Source organism: Adiantum capillus-veneris, chromosome 12, assembly GCF_014529385.1.
Source record: "Adiantum capillus-veneris isolate H3 chromosome 12, ASM1452938v2, whole genome shotgun sequence".
Lineage (NCBI taxonomy): Eukaryota > Viridiplantae > Streptophyta > Polypodiopsida > Polypodiales > Pteridaceae > Adiantum > Adiantum capillus-veneris.
The window spans coordinates 27,097,588-27,112,850 of NC_140942.1; the positions used below are offsets into that span (position 1 = coordinate 27,097,588).

The 15,263-nt window shown below is 42.8% G+C and overlaps 1 protein-coding gene across 1 annotated transcript in view; it reads right to left on the reverse strand.

Annotated features, from left to right (window-relative positions):
• LOC147445485 (uncharacterized) overlaps nucleotides 1–10,384 on the reverse strand; it is a 26,513-nt gene extending 16,129 nt beyond the window's left edge. The window contains exon 1 of the mRNA XM_086524995.1: nucleotides 10,016–10,384. Coding sequence (XP_086381121.1) covers nucleotides 10,016–10,363 — 348 coding nt within the window. The 5' untranslated portion in view covers nucleotides 10,364–10,384. The remainder of the gene's footprint in view (nucleotides 1–10,015) is intronic.
• Nucleotides 10,385–15,263: the final 4,879 nt, after the last annotated feature.

Sequence of the window (15,263 nt, forward strand, 5' to 3'; positions counted from 1 at the left end):
TCACTGAATTGGCAATCTCAAATTGCCTGTCAGTCTGCAAGTGGAACGATGACGAGAACTGCAACTGCGTGCCAATGTTCTCCCAAATTGCCTTCCAAAACAAACTCATAAATCTGGGGTCTCTGTCGGAGACAATCGTCTCAGACATGCCATGTAATCGAAAAATCATCGTGATCTTTCTGTGTTCTCGGGAGATTAAAAATGAAATCCATTGCAATACTTTCCCAGGGGTGGGTGGGTATGGGTAAAGGCTGTAACAATCCCCGTGCCTTATGCCTGTCAAACTTGACCTTCTGGCATACTAAGCAACTGCGCACAAACTCTTCCACATCCTTTTTGAGTCTCGGCCCAAAGAAGTATCTCTCTACCCCCTTCATGGTGGTAGCAATGCCACGGTGACCCGTAAAAGGTGGACAATGGCATTCAGTCATAACCTTATCCCTCAACGGCTGTGTAACGCACAACATAGTCTTTTTCATCAAGTAGCCTTCCCGAAGGGAGTATCCAGCTACTCTCTCCCCATCCCGTATCCGTGTGAAAATATCTGCAAAATCTGTATCTGTGGCATATTGATCGACCATATCCTCGAAGCTCCTATGATGTATCGCGGAAACAGCCAGAATCAACGGTTTCCGAGACAAAGCATCTGCCACCACATTCTTCTGTCCCTGCACATGGACAATCTGGAAGTGAAACTGTGACAAGATGTTCGCCCACCGCATCTGCTTTTCCGAAAGCTGCTTCTGTGACAAGAAGTAGCGCAAACTCTGATGGTCTGTAAAGACAGTAAAATCCGCTCCCAGTAGGTAATGCCGCCACTGAGTAAGAGCATGGATAACCGCCAAAAGCTCTCTCTCATAGATCTGTGTTGTCATCTCCGGCCTAGAGAACAAACGGCTCTCGTAAGCTATGACATGGCCTTCTTGCATCAAGACCGCACCCAGACTACGACCACAAGCATCACAAAATACTTCAAATGACTTCTGCAAGTCCGGCAAAGTCAAATATGGTCCTATAGTCAATTTCTCTTTCAATGTCCGAAAGGCAGTCACCTTTGTGGGTCCCCATGAAAAAGGTACTCCTTTCTGTGTCAAGGTATGCAAAGGGGAAGCAACCTCTGCAAACTTTCGTATGAACCGCCTGTAGTACGAACACAGTCCCAAGAAGCTTCTAACTTTATGGACACTCCTCAAATCGGGCCAATCACGGATAGTCTCTATCTTGGCCGGGTCCATTTGCACTCCTGCTACTGACACAATGTGTCCCAAAAAGTGTATCTCTTGGTAGGAAAAATTCACTTTTCTTTGCATTAATCACTAACGTGTGATCTCGTAATGCCTGAAAGACTTGAAGAAGATGATCTCTGAGTTCTGCCTCATTCTTGGAGAAAACAATGATGTCGTCAAAGAAAGTGCCAACAAATAGCCTATACTCTCGAAAAATCCTGTCCATCATCCGGTTAAATGTCGCAAGAGCATTGGTTAAGCCAAAAGGCATCACCAAAAACTCAAATAACCCAAAAGTCGTCCGAAAAGCTATCTTGTAGACGTCTCCCGGCGCTATCCTGATCTAATGATATCCACTCTTCAAGTCAATCCTGCTAAAGCACGAGGATCCCTGTAACCTGTCGAGTATATCATCGATCCTAGGAATCGAAAATCTGTTCTTGATGGTGATTTCGTTGAAAGCGCTATAATCGATGCACATTCTCCAAGATCTGTCTTTCTTCAAAACCAACAACACTGGAGAGCAATACGGTGAAGTACTAGGTTGGACAAGACCCGGTTCATAATCTTTTCATTCTGTGCTCGGCTCACACGGTAGGGTGGCCAGTTCGGTGACGTGCTTCCAGGTATCAGATCAATGGTTTGATCTTCAGGCCCTCTGAAAAGCAATCAGCATGAGTGTGGAGAAAAATCTTGGCGTTCTTTTGATCAAGTCAAAACATATTCAACCTTTATCCATCGTTCAGTTCTCTCCCAAAAGAATGAGTTAAGAAACTGAAGTTTATCAAGTACAATCTCTAAGCCCTTCATTTATCAAAGTAGCTTTCTCGGCCCGGTAGTCAACCACGGCGTAGTTCTTGTGGTACAAAGGGATCCTGAGTAGAACGTCACTCGCGTGCCCTGAACACCCCTGTCATTGCAAACAAAGTTTGCCAATGCTTCGTGTAATGGCAACATCCCATCCGGGTGCCAGTCGAACTACCTCTGCCTGTGGCGTCAGTCTGTCGGACGTAATTCCAAATCGAGCCGCCAATTCCAAGTGAAAAGAAGTTGGCCTTGGCTCCTTCAAAAGAGCTTCCCGATCCTTCACTTTGCCCCAAAAGCGGCAAAGTTTGTAATTTCATTCATTAGATTCGGTGCAGGTTCCACGCCATGTGGTACCAGTTCTGCTTTTCTATCTGCCTTTTCTACCACATTCCTCAGCTGCTCTCGAACTCTCATGCCTGTCGTCGTCTTTATCATTCTGTTCTTTTTGTGCCTTTTTAGAGCACTTCGTGGAGATATGTCCATGTTCCCCGCATCCAAAGCACTTCCCCTCTCTGATGAAGCGAGCTCTCTCCTCAGGAGTAAACTTGGGTCGTGCATCCTTTTTCTCTGGGTTGCTCTTTTTCTTTCTACTTTCATTCCCAGAAGTCTGTTCGGCTCGTTGTGTCATGGCCTTATCTGTGGGGTCAGTCGAACTGCCAGAGTGAATGGCAAAGCCTCGCTTCGCATGACTCATCAACTCCTAAATAGAAGCTGACTTCTATTCCAAGCAGTGATCTCGGATCTCTGTAGGTAGACCCAAGGTAAACCGCTCGATCCGCTCGATCTGTTCTCTGAACGAGATCTTCTTGAATGAAGAGGCGGGTAGAAAAGAGCTCCAGAATCTTTCACAATAAGCATCGATTGTATCTTTCTTGGTCATCCGAAGATGGTTCCAAGCAGCTCGTACATCTCGTTCATATTCTTGCGTCAACCAAGAAGAAATAAAAAGCTTCTTAAATTTCAGCCATTTAACTGGCGCAGTCTTGTTTAAAAGAAGCGTGGACCCCCAAGTACGAGCATTCCCCTTAAAGTAAGAGGCAGCTCTCCGAATCTTGGAGTGCTCTGAATAGCATCCTCCCTCGAAAGTGATGTCAAACTGCTATATAAAAGACAAAGCCTTCGAAGCATCTGAGTATCTTGAAAAAGTATCAAACTTGATCGAGTGGCCACCTTCCTTAAACTCTCGGTCTTTCTTGCTTTTATCTTGAAGAAAGTCATACCGGTTGGCTTTGTAAAAATTCTTCTTGTTCGCATAAAAGTTTCCGTTGTCAGAGTCTGAACTGTCCGTAGACGAGTCCTCTGTAGAAGTGTCAGTCGCTGGGTGAGACTTAGACTTCCTTGCCTTTTTCTTGCCCTTTCCGAAGCGTTGTTTCTTGCTTCGCTTTTTGCTTTTCCTTTCTTCTTCGCTCGAGTCTGAAGAGCTAGAAGAACTGTCAGAAGAAGAAGAAGAAGAACTGGGTAGGTCTTCAAACTTGACGCGCTTCTTCAATTTCTTTGCCTTGTCAAATATCGACCGACAACCCAAATATCCCGGGAAGTCGGTGCCTTTCTTCTGCTTTTTGACGTGTTTTTTGCCTTTCTTTTGCACGTCGAAAGCCTGAGCAATCCGTGCAACAACCACGTTCTACAGTTCCTTCTCCGTATATTTCTTGGAGGCAGAAGGTTTCTTGAGAGCGGGTTTCGGGAGTGATGTTGTGGTTCTCTGCCACTCCATCTGTACCTCTTCCAAAGAGGTCTGGTTCATATATTTTGCCATCTTCGGGTCCTTGGGAAAATTGAGCATCATCTTTGTTGCATCGCCGATCAACTGGCAACGCTCCATCTCTCGCCGCTCTGCCTGAGTAGGCCGAGGCGGGCCATACTCTCTACCTAAATCTTCATTGTGATCCTAGCCCGCATCTCCAGATGCAGAGGGAGTCGACTGATCCTTGCGTGAAGCCATAGGTGTCGCGGAAAAAAAAAATTTGGGGATCGGATTTCCCGTAGAAGAGAAATCGGCCGTGCTCTGATACCATTGTAACAGACTTGGACCCTCCAAGTCAAGAATCAACCGCGACAGCACCAAATAACCACTTCAAAACAATTCACAGATCACAATAGATTTGCACTGGCCCGACGGAGTTCCGTGCCTAGAGATATTGGCCCCAAACTTTTCGGTATTTCTTTTTATATTAATCAAATCAAAGTACAAGAGAGTGGCTAGGGTTTCACTCTCAGACTCTGCGTCCAGATGCTCTGAGAAGTGAGGCCCTCACCACTAATTTAAAGATTACAAGGGATGCCCAAAAGCAGAGCCCCAAAAGCTTTTAAAATAAAAAAGCATCAGGTCTCTCTCTCTCTCTTAGAGAGTCTTTTCTCTTTTTTTTATAAAAAAAGCAAAATTTGCGTCGCTCATCATTTCCAAAAAAAGAAAAGCCTCCGCGATTTCCGAAAATTAGGGTTTTTGGCAAAAATTAGGGTTTATGTTGTCTGCCACGTCATCACTTTGTGACATGGATACGAAGAAAGGTAAAGTCTGAAGGCGGTTCTTGGTTAAGTTCAAGAACTTTCCTGCATTTGATGCGAAGTGGATGGAGGAGGAGGACCTAGCAGATACTCCTCGGATTGTGAAACTATACCTCGATGCTTTGGTTTAGCATAGTCTACTCCGAACGAAACCCGGAAATTCAACTTGGCCTAAGATCTGGTGCAGTGGGATGCACAAGAGGGGAGTGACTCCGCTCCTTTGTCAACAGATGCCTTGATTTTGATACTAAAGTCACTGATGTCTCTTTGAGCTTCAGGGATACTGAGAGCTGATATACGACGCAAATCCCAGCTTTTGGGCTACGCTTTGCTTTATTTTGCTCTCATTGAGAGAGAGAGAGAGAGAGAGAGAGAGAGAACTGCTTTTGAACTGAAAGCTTTTGGGGCTCTGCTTTTGGGCATTCCTTGTAATCTTTATATACACGGTTTAGGGCTCACTCTGCAGAGCATCTGGACGCAGAGTCTGAGAGTGAAACCCTGACCGCTCTTTGTACTTTGACATTGATTTAATGCATAAAGAAATACCAAAAGGGACGCCAGTCTTTGGAGCCAATATCTCTAGGCACGGAACTCTGCCGGGCCAGTCCAAATCTATTGTGATCTGTGAATTGTTTTGAAGTGGTTATTTGGTGTTGTCACGATTGATTCTGACTTGGAGTGTCCAAGTCTGTTACACTCTATAAGGGGGCTGATTTGAAGAAGAACTCCCTGGGATCAAATCAATCGTATGATCCGTAGATCGAGAAGCTGGAAGTTTATTTACAAGTTCATCTGCAAAACAATCTTTAAAACTTTCTAACAACTTAATTCTATTTTGCTTTAAAGAGGAAGAAAGTTGTGAAGAAGACACATCTCTCTCTTGCAGTATACTGAAACACACTTTTCATTTCTTTCTTAATTGCAATGTGATTGGCAATGGAGATACGCCATTCACCTGCATCCACAGTTACAACATATTGCTTTCCTTTGTGATCAAAGGATAAGATTTTCTGAACATAATCGGGGATGGGGTGCATCTTGTAGTGCCAAGGCATTCCCAAGATTACATCACATCCCTCAAGTGAAGCTAGTAAATAAGATCCTTGATCTTTGTAGTTATCTCCCTTTAAATTCAACTTCCCTATAATAGGAGCAGAACTGGAGTTTTGTCTTTCGAAAGGAGAGGAGGCTTGAATAGAGACTCCAAAGCAGTTGGGCTGTAAATTGAGATCTTCGGCAAGCTTCATAGAGATGGAAGTAAACCGTACTCCCCTGGATCAAACAAAATGAGAGCCAACTCGTTGTTGATGTTGCCCCATGCTTTGAGAAGAGCACTCTCTTTACCATCCTTTGTTGTATTGCCATGTACATTTGTTACTACATTGGAAGAAGGGGGCTGCTGGGTTTTAGTAGGGAAATCTCCCTTCAAAGTTCATGTGTCCAACTTGCCCACACTTGAAGCATCTCCCTTCACTGATATAGGTTCTCAACTCTGCAAGAGAGAGGTATTTCCCTTTCTTGGACTGATTAGGCTTTGCTTCTACATCTGAGGCGGTTCTTTTCTTCTCTTGAGAAGAAGAAGTAGCAGTGGACTGATTATGAAAAGCTTTCTGCTTGGCATGATAAGTGCTTTGCTCCATCTTCCTGAGAGTACCCTTGTCATGTATAGCATCAGCTATGCGAGCTGATTCCATAAGTATTTGTAAGTTGCCTCGTGGATAAAGCTTCATAGCCTTTTGCAAGGCTTCATGCAACCCGGCTTCAAACTTCCGCGTCTTCTCCGAATCTTCAATCTTCTTGAATGGGAAGACTTTCAAGTGAACGTCCCAAAACTTATCCACATACTGTGAAACAGTTTCGTTCTCTAACTGAGAGAGTCGATCCCATTCCTTCTTTACTTCTTCCTCATAGTCTGGAGGAAGGAATTGTGCATAGAATTCCTTCTTGAAAGGAGTCCAATCTTGAAGCTTGCATTTTTTGAGGATCAGGGTCAGCCACCATCTGCTGGTTGTGCCTTTCAGGTACATACTAGACCTTTCTTTAAAGCTCCCTTCTACAAATGCGACTTCAAACTGGCGGATGAAAGCTAGAGCTTTGTCGTTGTCCCGCCGTTCGTTGTAGAAATCGAATTTGACATGTTTGTCACCTGACTTGAATGATTTCTGCCTACGTGCTTCTTCTTATGATGCTCCTTCTTTCTCTGTTTAGACTCCTTGTCACAAACTGCTGACGTGTCAAGTCAGTAAAGAGCAGAGCCAACCTTCAGATCACGGCCAAGGGGCCTAAACCCTAGGAAGAACAAGCAACAGAAGAAGAAGTCCTACCAACTTATGGGACCCCGTTCGATGGGGCCCAAGTGACAAAGGATTAAAATAAAGCAGGACTCACACACACACACTCTGAAAGACTTGAAGCTGATGACGTGGTAGATATATGAAAAAATCCCCGAAAATTGCGTTGACATGATGACGTGGTAGATTGCACGGATTTCCGCATTTTGCGCTGATTGCTGATGTGGCAGTTCCTTGATATCTTTCTTACTAAGGAAGAATCTTTACAAGCACAGGAACGGGGCAAACGCCCGTCTCTATTCTTTCTTGTCTTTTTTCTTCTTCTGACTAAGAGAGTAAGAGAACTACTCTCTAACTACTAAGAGGACTTTTCCCCTCTTCTGTGAGATTTTGGGAAGCTCTTGTAAGTAAGAGTCTACCTTCCACAAAACTCCTCCAAAGCTCTCAAAGAAGAGAGTCTACCTTCCGCTAAGTAGTCGCCTTTGTACATAGTCATTCTTGCAATTAACACAAGGGAGAAACGTGAAACACACACATATGCTTGCTGTAATTTTTTGCACACAACCTGAAACTGTTACTTGAGCACGTTCCAATGCCGAAATGGACGCCTTTTTCGCGATAGAATTGCACCAAACTTTGTGTATGCGTAGGAATGACAAAGAAGATTGAGATTCTATGAGATCTTTGCTGAAAATTTCTAAGAAAGGTGATTAGGGGCTGAAAACAAAGAATTTTACAGCCAATACACTCGAGAAAGAGAGCGTATGCTGCGACAAAACTACTAGAGAGAGTTGCTATGGCTGTGAGAGCCCTTGTTCTAGACTATGGGAGCTCAAAGCTACCACATACGTCGCAAGAAGCTGCTCTCAAGCTTCAACGGAGAGCTCCATCACGTAGAGCATACTCACAATAGGGGTTAAGTGCACTGCCAACCTCCCATGAGGGGGAGGGGCTGCTCTTAAGTAGACTCGAGGAAGAGGGGGCGCTAGGAGATGAGGAAGGGTGAGAGAGAGAGAGAGAGAGAGAGAGAGAGAGAGAGAGAGAGAGTTTGCATGGGTAAGTGAGCCAAGTGGCACACTTACCTTATTACTTAAAAACCATTCAACTTTTAACTTTAAAAGTTCACCAGGTCATTAATAAAATGTGCAATTCACTCACAACTACACACTTGAATGCTACTTATGAAAACGTAAGCTACTCCTCGGCACAACGTCGTACCGGCACTACTCCTGCACCATCTGTTCGCACTTGTCTAAGCCTAAATTTCTTAGGCTGTTGTCTACCCCTTTTTGAAGGCCCGATTTCCCAATCGCTAGGGCTTCAAGGTAATTTCTACTAGGGCCTCTCCGAGTAGGGGCACCAAAGGCCCTAGAACTACTAGATCTATTCTGGTGTGCACACAACTATTTAATAATTATTTTCTAGCAAATAAATTAATTATTTACAAAAACTTACATAGTTACAGATGATGACATCCCAGGTGCTTCTCCTTGGTTCTTGAGAGGCACCTTCATTGCTCCTCTGGCTTCTACTGGTGCACCAAGGGCAAGGGCTTGTTAAATAGGTACAAATGCCTCGGTCAGGCAGCCATCCCAACAAGGGTAAATGAAGTCACTTATTAATAAAGTGCACTCTAAGAGGTGATTCACGCGTAGTAAATGTCTTAAGTGCTAAAATGCGATCTTGTGCAAGAGAGGATATGCAACTATGATCGGCACAGCACGTCTGCTAGAGGCTCACAAGGATGCCAGGCTAGGTCCTAAGCTAAGACTACCGCTAGACTATAGCAGAAGCATGTCCACGTAGCACAAGTGAAGTGCACACGTGACACTTCCACTACCTATTCTAACAAGGCGTCTGGTGCCAGACGTTGGCACTGCCTTTCACTCTGTCTGAAGAAAGAGAGAGAGAAAGAGAGGGCGTGAGAGAAGAAAATTAAAACATATCTTCCAAAAATTGGAAGGATGCTCCGTTGTACACGGGCTGAAATTCCCTCGTATTTACCCTCCCTTTCTGCCGAAAGGGAGTGCCAACAAAAAGATATAGACGGGACACTATAGGAGATAACCTCCAAAACTCACTTGAAGAACCTTTACATCTCCCAAGTGTGGTAGATTGGCTATCCATGTTCCCTCATGAAAAAGATCTTTAGGGTCTCCTGGCATTGTTCCTACAATGATGTGTGCACGTGCATGTGTAAATAAGAGGATGAAACTCAAATAACCTTTCTATCACCCCAATGTGGGAAATTGGTTATCCCAATTCCCTCTTGAATAACAAGTATTGAGTTCAGGGCTCCTCTAGTAGATCTTTGAGGTCATTGGGATTGTGCCTACAACTCTTCTCTACTTCTCACACAACTATTCTTACAAATTTCCTCCTTTAGTGCTGAGGCTGAATTTCAGAGTCTCTTTCATATCAAATACCCCTACTTCAAAAGAAAAAACGTTGTTTAATGCTGTGCAAACTCTTATACAAACCACACTTGAGCATGAAGATTCGAAATAGCCCTACATAAGGATGTAACAATCCTAAAAGTACATATTTTGTAGCCCATTGCGAAGTACAGGGTGCCAATGTTGACCTATAAAAAGAACAACACGCATCTCCGTGTGGAGACACAAATGAGACTGCGATGATTCTGAACCCAAAAAAATTGTCTCTGTGCATAGCCAATAAAAGAATGAGACAGATTTTTGGTCTTCTGTCGATAAAACCCACACAAAGATATTAAAAGCATACAACATGAAAACTGCTCAATGCCTACAATGAGCAAGTGATGTTCCAAGGTTTGATCTGTCACAAATTAGCATAGCTGACAATGAAGATGAAATAAATAACAGTAGCAAAAATCACTAAACGATCAACACACCAACAAAGACAAGGTGCTATCAGGTATTAGCATAGTTCGCATTGTAAATCAAAAACAGTTAAAATGATTGAATTTCAAAGTTGTCCCAATATCATGCGGAAAACCAATCACTTAGCACAAAAAAGTTTGATCTATCATCTGACACTCGGTGTGTACCAATAAGATTGGTATAATCACTCCATGGCATACATGAAAGGAGGACTCACCCTTACTTGCACCGATCCAATGCTTAATCATGCTAAATTTACATAAGGGCTTGTAATCAAATAGTTCTGCAGAAATGGTAAACAAAAAGTGAACAGAATGATTCAAACCTGATGTTGATCTGCAGAGGGCACAGAGGCAGAAGACGCTTTATGGAGCATTGGAGGGGGGGCTTCCTCTGATTGGGCAGAAAATTCGCCAGATTTTGGGGCGTGGGTGAGTTGAAAGTCGTAGCTTGGCGTTATGGTATGCAGAGGAGAGGGATCCTGCAGGGGAGATCCTTCTGTAGGAGAATCGAACGAGGAGGTAGAAGAAGCAGGAGGAGGAGGAGGAGGAGGAGGAGGGGGAGGGGGAGGGGGAGGGGGAGGAGGCGGCGGAGGAGGTGGACCTCGCGCAGTGTTTGGATGTAGAAGCTCGAAAAAATGTTCGTTCTGTGATCCCGGCACGCCCTGCTCCATCGTCCAAAGCCCTCTTGCGAGAGTGAAATAGGTAGAACTATGTAATAAAATAGAGAATGGAGGGAGGAGAAAGCAAACGTGAAAAAAGCACTCGCTTGCCTCGTCACTACGTAGCCTACATGCATGATGCCACCGTATAGGATTATAGATGGCCATCGGCATGATGGAGGGGAATTGGGGTGCGGAATGGAAGGGGTCCGATACGTCAATGTAGCGGTTTGATAGGCGGCAGGACATGAGGCACTAAAACATGAACCCGAGCAATAGGGGCATTTGAGGCATAGCCATGTGGCACCCTAGGCCCGCTGACAGGGCATTCGGCGTTAGATGTACCATCGACCAACATTGACAAGGCATGCCGAGTGCCAAGTCATACGAATTTGAAAAAGCATACATGTGGGTACAACCACATTGAACGCAGGGGTGACAGGGATGGATTGGCGCCATTGCATGGTGAGATGGATGGGGCTCACTTGCTCCTCGAACGCCATGGCTCACAAATTGGATCATTGAGCAAGTAGGGTGACGGAGGATTGGCACCACTTCTTGTTACAATGGAGGTTTCTCACTCTCTCCTCTAATGGTATGGCTCCACACTTTGATGATTGCTGAGTTGAGTGCAGACAAGGTGACAATTTCTTCTTCTTCAAATTGAAGCGAGCGTCGTGTGTTGGCCCTCAAGCAAGATGGGGAAGCAAGAGCCATGGACACCCTTCCCTAGTTCACGCACAAAGGTGTGGCTGTGAGACAGGTGGGATTTTGCAAATAAACCTGAGCAACACATGGAAGCAATGGGATTGACTCCCTTCATTGGGATTTGAACCAAGCACCTTTTTTGGACCAACTGCTAGAGTGTATGGACCTAGGGACGTAGAAGCTTGGGTTGCATGATTTCCCTGATCTGGATCACACTTACATCGATGTCCTTGATGTTGACTATGATGATGGTTTAGAGGATGGCGACGCCTCTAATGATAGTCGAGAAATGGAAGACTTGTTTGAAATGGCACAACAACCATGCATAGATGCCTTTCCGTTCACATTTGGCAGGTACTTTTCCTTTGATAGGCCATCATACAACCTTATGATTGCCTGCATACAAAATTGGCAAGTAATGACCAAAGATGTCCTAAAAGCCGTGGAGAAATGGGCTCTCTTGGACTTGAGGAAATGGGGGAGAATCCAAGCTTCATTGCACACCATCGTCGATGAAGATTGCTTCACATATCTTGCAAATGCAACGGAAAGAAGATTTCATGCATTGAAGATTGGGAAACCATCATCCTTGAGTGCCACTCTAGTGTGCAACTTGATAGGGAGCATGTTGCTTACCATATATGATAGGTGTGGTACATTTTTCAAAGCACAACAAGTCATGGATAGCTTCAGGTTTGGGATGTACTCTCTTCGGTCATGTCTGGGATGTACTCTCTTAGGCTACACTTACCAACATGGGTTGGGTAAAAAAGCCCTTAATTGTTTTCATAGACCTCAATTGTGAGCACTATACTTGCATCATGAAGGCATGTGGTGTTATGCAAGAAGTTGGCATGGGTAAACATATGTATGATGCGAATAAGCTTTACGGGCTATTTTGAAGAAAAAAAATCATTCTTTGCAATGCTTTGGTTGTGATGGTTGTGACAAATGCTATGTGGTAGTCATGACCTTGCTTTTTTGAATATGGTACCTTGGATGCACCAATCGCTAGATATGCTCAATTTATACATGCTATGTGGTTTTGATGACCTCCCTGTAGTGAATATTGCCTCTTGGAATGCATTGATTGCATGAGAGTAGTAATCTCCTATGCTTGCATCTTTAAGATACGTGCCATTATCCAAGATGTTGACATTAGCAAACAAATTCATGATAAGATTCTTATTCGAGGGCTCTTGGAACAAAGTTTCATGCTCAGTATTGCATTGGTTGACAAATATGTTAATTGTGGTGTATTCACAAAATCACAAAAAGTGCTTGATGAGCATCCTCTCCAAAATTCTTCTTCTAGATTAATCGTAAGATATCCCTCATAGGAATATCCTTGGATAGGTCCAAGAAGACCCATCCTTGGTTGAAGGAGATAGGTCTAAGAAGACCCTCCCTCAAAAGTCTTCTACTTTGACATGGCATTGTTTAATTGCACTTATTGCAAGGTATGTATCCAACATGGGTAGGTCAAGTGACCTCTAAATTGAGAATCTCTCTCCTATTGTGCTCACCCGTGCTTTCATCTCAAAGCCATGGGTTGTTATGAAACACCCCAACATGGGTAGGTCAAATAACCTCTAAATTAAGGATCTCTCTCCTATTGTGCTCACTTATGCTTTCATCTTAAAGCCATGGGGTGTTATGCAAGACGTTGACATTGGCAATGTATGCATGATGCAACTAGTGAGTGAATATATGCATGCTTGGGGATCAAGGACACTTTGGAAAGAATGTCCTTGTATAATGCTACTTTGATTCATTTCTTTGTATAATGTTGTGTACACTCAAAGAAACAAAATATTATAAAGAGCTTTCTAGGTAGTACTTTTTCTTGAACTTATCATCAGATGTGAAATTTGTGAAGGTTAAGTGTTCACTTTCTAAGGTTAAAATACTTTGCATAATTTTTAGCTAATTTATAGCATGCATACTAAGTTTGATTTAAAAAGATAAAGAGGAGGCTATTCAAAGAAGTAAATGGTCTAAAACGTGGTAAAGGGTGTTTTGCATATAGAGGACTCTCTAAATTAGAGAAGTAAGTTGCCACATGTGCAAGACAAGTCTTTAGGAAAACAGCCATAACTTGCACTTCGATTTTCAAAATCATGCAACTCAACCCAAACAAAAGCTCTCTTCTAGCTCTGCATCTTAGATACCAATTTTATGTTTAAATAACGTTTAATATTATTTGCAATAATACCTTTGCTCACCAATTTCGGAGAAGATAATGGAGAAGTTATTTGTCATGCATGAATCATGCGTGGAATTCTGTAAGTGAAACTCTTCTAAAGAAAAGCATACACATGGTTTTAATGTTTTTGTGATGCTTCTACATGATGAGAAGGGATGTTGAAGGAGGAAGAAGATAGCACTTTCTCAATGAGATCTCTGCGATTATATGTTTTTGATTAGAGAAGGCCCAAATTGTTGGCTTGATCTCATTATGAAAATGCCACCTTATTAGTAAGATGATGTTATCATGATTGTATTTAGCTTCATTGTAAGCTTTTGTAATACAAAAATCCCTATGGAAGGGGTCGGCCATATCAACCCTCAATATTGTGTCATATCTCTCTCTCTCTCTCTCTCTCTCTCTCTCTCTCTCTCTCTCTCTCTCTCTCTCTCTCTCTCTCTCTCTCCACGTTTCTACTTATGGTGGTTAAGTGATTTCCTCCATGTTTAGGTTTGATTATAATATAAATTGGATGTTATGAATTTCTTATTCAATTATGTGAGTGATGATGGCACGCTATTTCTTTCAAATTTCGTTACAATGATGTTGAGAAATCGTTTGAGTGATGATCACACGCTATTTATTTTGAACTTTGTTACTGTGATGTTGATAAATTTCTTGTATTCCCTTTGTGATCTTGGCAATATTGCCTGAATAGTCACCGTGTATGGTCCATGGTAAATGTCAACATGTGAGATCACTTGTATGCAATTACAGAATAGCTGGACTCATACAATGGTACTTGATTGTTGTCCTACATTAGTGGTTAACTAATTGTGTGTCTTAATTAGAAAGCAAAATGTGCTTTGCAAAAATCAAGGGTGCTTTTTGACATCTTTGTGAAGGGTTGTTCTACACATATGACAACCTACTTCCCTAATCCACAGAGTCCCGTGCATGCCAAAATGCCCTTTTTAGAGCTTTTGGCTTCTTTTAATAGCCTCAACTTATCTTGTTTAACCAAACTTAGCTTACATGCTATGATTGGGTAACAAGCACGCAAAGAGTAGTATTTAAAATGGACAAGGGAAAGGAGCTCTAGGTTAGGGGGTCCAATGGTAATGAGTCCTTCTTTTGTGACCTCACTAAAAGCTATGCTGCTACAAATGCACTATCATAGATCTTGCTATTTGTAAAATGTCTTGAATGAGTGGGATAGTGGCTTGCTTAAAGGCAACTAAACTTTTAGCATCAAAAAATTGTCAAAGAATCAAAGACCACTCATTGCTCTTTTACAATTGAAGCCTAGGATGGTAAGAAAAAGAATGTTCTTGTTTGCTTTAGTCAATTTGTTTTGAGATTGGGCACCCTCCTATTACATGTGGTTAACTGCAATTGGGATAGTTGGCTTAATGGTTAATTATGTGCTATCTATTTGATTTTACTAATAGTGAGTGCATGATGATTTGTAGATTGGAATTCTGGGAGTTGAGAAAGAGGCGCGACAAATAATAATCCTCTCGGTCATTTTATTCTTGCACAGTATTTTAGATCTCTTATCAATAAGCCACTATGGCTGGCACGAACGATAATATCAAATATCAAATACCAAACTCCACAAGAGGTGCCGTGGATTTTGGGGCTGCAAACTTTAGGCTTTTCTTGTGTAGATGCCCAAAATTTTCCCTTCCTCCTCTCTTAAGCTATGTCTTGGGCTATGGAGCTTGGTTGTGTAACCTTCTTGTGTAAGAGTGTGTAAGAGTTGTTTCCTTTCTTCCTTCCTTCTTTTCTCTATGTACTATTATGTGTATAGGCATGTCAACATCTCCATCTTTTCCTTTCTTTGTCAGCATCTTCCCCTTCCATCTCTCTTTTTTCCCTTCTCCATCATGGCAAGGAAAATTGTTGAATTTCATGGCCAAAGGTGGAAGCCCACCCTTGCTCCCAACAATGGTATTAGAGAAAAGGTTTCATTTCATGAGGAGTAATTATGTGGCCATGGTGGCTCGATTAACA